The 6,781-nt window shown below is 36.5% G+C and overlaps 1 protein-coding gene across 1 annotated transcript; it reads right to left on the bottom strand.

The window, feature by feature from the left end:
* Positions 1-939: 939 nt before the first annotated feature.
* Positions 940-4,942, bottom strand: LOC140750703 (protein odr-4 homolog). The gene is made up of 7 exons (XM_073084397.1): positions 4,648-4,942; positions 4,378-4,573; positions 3,799-4,148; positions 2,769-2,945; positions 2,337-2,544; positions 1,870-2,046; positions 940-1,403 (listed from the first exon to the last, which is right to left on the bottom strand). Exons 1-7 carry the CDS (start codon positions 4,741-4,743, stop codon positions 1,213-1,215), a joined length of 1,395 nt encoding a protein of 464 aa, XP_072940498.1. The 5' UTR covers positions 4,744-4,942; the 3' UTR covers positions 940-1,212.
* Positions 4,943-6,781: the final 1,839 nt, after the last annotated feature.

Here is a 6,781-nt window from a genome sequence, read left to right as displayed (position 1 = left end):
GACTGGAAATATAGAGGCAACTTTAGTATTAAGATAGATTAGGTTTTTCTAATTGAATTGGTTAGGTTAGGTTGGAACATAATATGTTATATTATAACACAATACAAAACTAAGCGAGCAGGGCGCGGCAGCGCCCTGCTAGCGGGTGGGCCCAATCTGTATGAATTCAGACCTTACCTTTATTCATGATCAATGAAATGAGCACCCAATATACTACTTATTATAGTATTTTTCAAAGTGGTTTTTGTATTCGAAACACTTCATTTAAAATAAAATGCTGCTCAGTATTTAAAAAAAAAGCAACATTTGCTAAATATTGAATAAAACGCAGGACGTAATGTTTACACTTAGACAAATATTAGGTCGCCCAAATTCGTATTTTATCGCTCATTTCGTATTTTAAGTAACTCAAATTAATGTTTGTAAGTTGCTGTTCTGTTGACTTGTCGTCACTCGTCGCAGCCAGTCGCTCACTTAGTAATACTATAACCAAAATTCATTATTTTTGTCATTCAAAACTTTTATTTGCAGTCACTCGTTTAAATACTACCCTTTTGATTTAACAACCAAAGGAGATTAAATGATTATATCTCGTGAATCTCGTGATCCTGATTTATACGTACAATTTCTGAAAAATCTAAGCAGTTTCATAAATATTTTACAAGTTATAAATAATGTTATTGTTCATAATATAGGCAATGACTCAAAATGTTAAACAATTATCAATAAATACTTTAGGTTTAAATAAAAAGGAACATCTACAAAAAATACTCATTTATTCATTAAAAGTTACATTATAAGAATAGTAATGTCTGTACAAACAGTGCCAATACCATGTCATATAGAATAATATACTTAACATCACCAAACTATGTAGCACAGAGTAACAATAAATAGGTCTTCATACTTGTTTTAATAAAATATGATTAACCGAAATTACGAAGTATGGGTTCAAATTTTGTATTTTTATGAACCTTATACAACCATTACCATTATAGGGTACTTTTTAGAATACAGAGATAAAAACGATTGTAGTTACGTTTTCTTTTTATTTCATATTTGAGAGCAAATATACTGAGTGTCAATATGTTTATTATCAATATGTTTTATTGACGAAATGCATAAACTTCGCACCATTTATTCAATTCCGCTAGCAGATTACCGTTGAATAAAGAACGGACTTAACAATTCATACGAATAAAAGTCATACATTTAAGACTTTGAAACCACTTTGCTGAGCACAGTGACGATGGCATCATAGTAGTGAATTACAATGGACACTAATAATACGAACATCGCGAAACAAATGCCGGTTATGTACATAAATTGACTCGCTTCTTGTGGTGTCGCGAGAAGTTCTTCGCTGCTCGTATCACGATCTAAGGCATCGAACTCTGAAGTATCTGAAATTAAGAAGTTCTTAAATAAACCTGCGAGATAAAGATTTAGAGAAGTATTCTAAAATTATAATAATTTTCACCAAAAATTCGTTTCAGTAAATTTTACTTTGTATAGAACCACATGTAACTAATGACAGAAAGCAATATGTGAAAATATTCATATACTCAGTCTCAGAAAAACATGGTAAGGACACTTACATAGCCTTTGAGACTAATCCTTTGGGATCTTAGAGACCACCAGAGATCTTAAAAAAAGTTCTCAAAGATATGTGAAGTCTAACAACATGCATTTGACCAGTGTGATAGACTATGGCCTAATCCTTCTCTCTGAGATGAAACCTATGTCCAGCAGCACAGCAGTAACAGGTTGACAAGGACAATTCTCTAATTACTATTTTAATTCCTCAATTATTTTAATTTTAATAAAAACAAGTATACCATTAATATAAAATATTTAATGTGCCCTTACCTGCTGGTGTTTCAACATCGCAAACCACATCAGCCTCAGTAATTTGCAAGTCCAGAAGTTCTCTGACTGACAACAGAGCTTCAGCTGGCGCTTCTCCAGGGAATAAGTAGTCACAGAGGTAGAGCGAGCCAACTGGGACGAGCACTCGTCGAGGAGGCTCATTGAAACACACTTTTTCTAAAATCATAAAATAGATATGTGACATATATTTTTATTGAAATGATGATGTTTAAACAATTTTAAATATTGTGCAGGGTACTATTAGGGTAGTAGTTATTTTTTTGACACCAGAGGCAGAGAATTAAGTCTGTTATGAGCAATGTAATAATTAAGAATGGGATAGGTTCCAGAGTCAAAAAAATAAATGTAATTAACGTAGGTAGGTATTTTAATCAGTTAATATGACATTCCTAAACTAGAATTCAATTGTCAGGGTAACAAAATGTTGAATTAAAAAAAATGCTTACCCTCTGGCAACAAATTGTCATCAATCAATGCATCGCAATGCATAGTGAATCTCGACGCTAGTGACCTTATTATATCCTGCTTCACTGCCGCAATTGCTTCACTAACAGTTGCTTTGGGGTACATGAAGATACTAGATGACACAACTCCACTGAAGTGTATGCTACCATCGCATTCTAAGTATTCCACAGATTCTGGCATGGAGTTCTCCTGAAAATTGCATGTTTTATTCCAACCAAACAAAAGAACTCGAACATCAAGTACCAAGGCATTACTGTTTCTTATCTTGTACAAAACAAATACACAAAAACTGATTGATAATTAGGAAGTACTAAAATGACACTATTTTGTATTTGTATATTTACAAGGTACGAATTGCATAATGTTGATGTAAGAAAAGTAAAATTTGTATGATAAAGTTTGTTGATACTTACAAATGGCACAAATAAAGAAACATGCATAGATTTGGGAGTCTCTTGTGTAGTTTTGGCACTATTTTTAGGCTTTTTCTTCTTGATCAATGATTCAAGAGCCTCTGACCCATCCTTAAGTTCTCCGTCAATAAACATGACACTTGACTCAATTGCTTTATGAGCTGACTCCAATATTTGCTGTAAAATAAAAGAAAAGGTTAAAATTCTATGTATTCAATTTAATCCATCCTCTATAAACAAGTCTTAAATGTTTTATTTATCTGTCAGTTGAACAACAAGACTTAATTATACACATTTTAACACTTAAACAATACTTTAAATAAATTAGCACTAAATTGGAATTGGAATCTTTCGCCGGCCCAGAAGATAATTATTAAAAACTAGTCCACATAAATTTGTATAATCATATCGAGCTGGGCTAACATACATTAAAAGGTGATATAAAATGCCACACTACCTGTTGGAAACAGTGGAAGAGATTTTTAAAACAAATGCCATAATATGCATAGGCAGAGTAAATGCAGTGCATGTGGCAAATTTCTATATTGGGATGGACACCAATGACTTTGGTTGTGGCGTGTGTGCTTTCATGTGTCAGCTCTTATATTATAAATTTATAATATATTTGAATACTAGTTTTTGCCCGCGGCTTCGCCCGCGTTTAAAAGAAAATAATATAACATAGTAACATACATAAAACTGATAAATCGTACTGTCAACTTTGCTTAAGATCATTACTTGATTAAATGCATATTTTACGATTCAATCCTTACTAATATTGATTAAAATAATCGATGTCTTGGGTCCAAAAGATCGATTCTCCGATTAATCGATCTTAGATCGCCATCCCTAGTTCACGTGGGATTTCCGACATAAAAAATATCCTATGTCCTTTCTCGGGTCTCAGACTATCTTTGTACAAAATTTCATTAAAATCGGTTCAGTGGTTTAGACGTGAAGAAGAAACAACCAGACAGACAGACAGAGTTACTTTCGGATTTATAATATTAGTAAGGATTGAATTTCTTACCTGGAATTGATGTTTGACAGATATTCCACTCTTCTTAACTATAACAGGGTACATTTCATCAAACTCGTAGTAACAATCTAATCGTTGCCATTGTTGAGGTTTGGGTAAGAACTTCCACTCAACTGGCTTCATTGCAGTTTTGCCCGTTGACCCGACCTCAAGACTCTTACACGTCAATACCTTTGTATTTGTTGACATGTGTAGTATTAACCTTTCATTTGAATGTGTGTAGTGGCCGTACATATACTGGTTACTACTCAGAACCTTGTGAGTGTAGTTCAACACTGTTTTTATTTTACTGAAGTGATTGGGATCCTCAAAAATATCTTCATCACTCGTAATGAATATACCTGAAATTTTAAAATCATCTTGTGTTAATAAATTTCTGTGAAGTAATAAACAGTCTTCTAATAACAGTAGATGATACAGATAAGTCGTGGAAAGGATGATCATAACCGGAAGATGCCATTTTGTCAAAGACTGCTAGATTCTGTCAGCTCACAAGCTTTCACAATTGTGATTGTGGCCTGTGTGGATCTATTGACTATTTAAGGCTGGTATATAGATAAATAGGAGTACCTTGAACAAACATTCCTCCAGGCAACATCCTGGTGACGTGTTTGGCGTGGTCAGCCACCCAGGCTTCTGACACTCCCAACAGATTTCGTACAACATCTGGTTTTTCCGATACGTAACTAGTGTCTGAAGCCGTATCAGAAACTTTTTCCTCAGGAGTTCGGGCTAGGTGGATCACATTTTCTCGTGCATTTGTTACCTAAAAACGAAAAATTAATGTCTGTGAGGATAAAACTGTGGCGAGTCATTTAATTTAAATTATAAAATACATACTTGACCCAAAATTAATCCGATAACGAAGGCTTCTTTCGACGCATATTGCTCCAAATATTGGAGACAGTACTCCGGAGAATACACCGTTCTAACCATTTTGATATTGACGAGCTTTCACTTTCACATGCAAGTTAATAAGTAGTAAGCGTTAACACTTCTTGGTAATTATTTTATATTTTGATGAACGGACATCTATCATTACCAAATAAATATCAATATCAACAATTCAATTTTTAATTGACATTACGTTGGGAGTCGCATTGACTGTCGGTGTCGTGTCGACGAATGTCAAATTGACAGTTACTCCTGGCATGGCATTGCATTACTGTCAATACTGTCACTATCTGCCTTGTCTGTGGTCGTATCGATTGAGCTAATAAAATATATGAAATAATATTACTAACAAGCAAGTCCCGCGTACACGAGGTTTGCCAAGGCGATTGAATCAATTAAATGCGCGTTTGGTATATTTAGCATTAATTACATAATCATCAACACGGATATTGCTTATGAACCAAATTTAATCTATGCAACTAAATATGACAGAAATTATTAGTGTCCTTCATGTCTCTGTCAATAATTCAGAATCCAGGGTTGCCAATTTTAGGGAATTTACCCCAATTAAGAGTTAGTTTAGGAAATGGTTCTGGGAAGGGTAAGGTCGATAATACAATATAATAATGTATCGACAAATTATCGAGCATTTTATTGTTATTAAGTAATAATAAATACTCCATTAAACTTATGAGTTATGAATAAGCCGATTAAAGACTGAAGTAGAAAAACTTTAGGATTATGTATTCAAATTATATAAATATCATTGGCAAGTCAACGCAAACTAAAAATGAGCGACCTTCTATCCTTCAATGGTATAGGGCCAAAATATCTTTAGAAGGTATGAATATAAGGACCCTCTAGTTCAAATAATATAGATTGTGGATCTAGGAGGACCTCAAAAATGTACAATTTAATCCATAGCGCCTATATTTAAGCGATTTCAAATCCTCCACAAAATTGTTACAGTATGATAACCCAGCCCTCTTAATACAACTCAAATTCCAAAAAAATAAATTCGATATAATACGATTTTGATATTCAATTTTAACCTTCACTGCTTGGTGAAAAAAAATGTGTTTTTTGGTGGACGTTTTTCCTTCCTGTAAGTATTCTATAAACCATTAAACAAAAGACGAATAAAAGTGTAGAGAAATTATGAATATATGAAAATGGCATTACACTTTACAAATGGCATTAGGTTAACGATACAATAACTCCGATGGCCTTTGGTCCCCCGGATTCATAGGACAGCGGGTGCTATGCGCAGACTGCTGCCGAATCTCGGGGGACCAAGGGAAGAAGTCCGCCGCCTCTACGTGGGTGTGATACGCTCGGTTGCGCTCTACGGTGCGCCGGTATGGTCGGACAGATTGTCTGTCAGCCGGCGTCGTGCGCGGAAACTGAATTCCGTGCAACGTATGATCGGAATCAGAGTCGCCCGTGGTTATGGTACCATATCGTATGAGGCGGCGACAGCCCTGAGAAGGCTTCCGCCCCTGGACATTCTGGCGGATATGGACGCATGGATCTTCCATAAGATCCGCGTCCTCCGCCAGAGGGCTGAACCCTTCAGCGAAGAGACGGTCGTAGCGCTTCGGAGGAGAGCCAGATGACGCGCTCTGAGATGCTGGCGCGATCGACTTCAGGAGCCTCGAAACATACACCATAACTGGTGGTAACATAAAGGATGGTTGACGCTATCTTGCCGAACTTTCGAGCCTGGCTAAGAAGTAGGGGTCGAGTAACCTACCGCCTAACTCAGATACTCACCGGACCTGGCTGTTTCGGTGAGTATCTATCTGAATAGAATAGGTAGGGAAGAGACGGCCCAATGCCATCATTGTGGGCATGACGAGGATTCCACATAGCACACGCTGCAGTACTGCCCCGCGTGGGACTCGCAGCGGCGGACCCTCGTCGAAAAAGTGGGACCGGATCTCTCGTAAGAGGCGACTAAAAAGCGGCTTCCGGGGTTGCGGATGGCAAGAGTGGGAGCTCGAACCGCCCGGCATGCAACCCTAGGATGGACGGCGGTATGTGTGGTCGCATACCGTCGTGAACACCAGATGGTATGGTG

Source organism: Epargyreus clarus, unplaced genomic scaffold (genome assembly GCF_041222505.1).
Source record: "Epargyreus clarus isolate Ecla_fem2 unplaced genomic scaffold, WU_Ecla_fem_2.2 ptg000021l, whole genome shotgun sequence".
NCBI lineage: Eukaryota > Metazoa > Arthropoda > Insecta > Lepidoptera > Hesperiidae > Epargyreus > Epargyreus clarus.
Note: the sequence above shows the minus strand (reverse complement) of the source record. Positions and strands in the feature narration are given on the sequence as shown.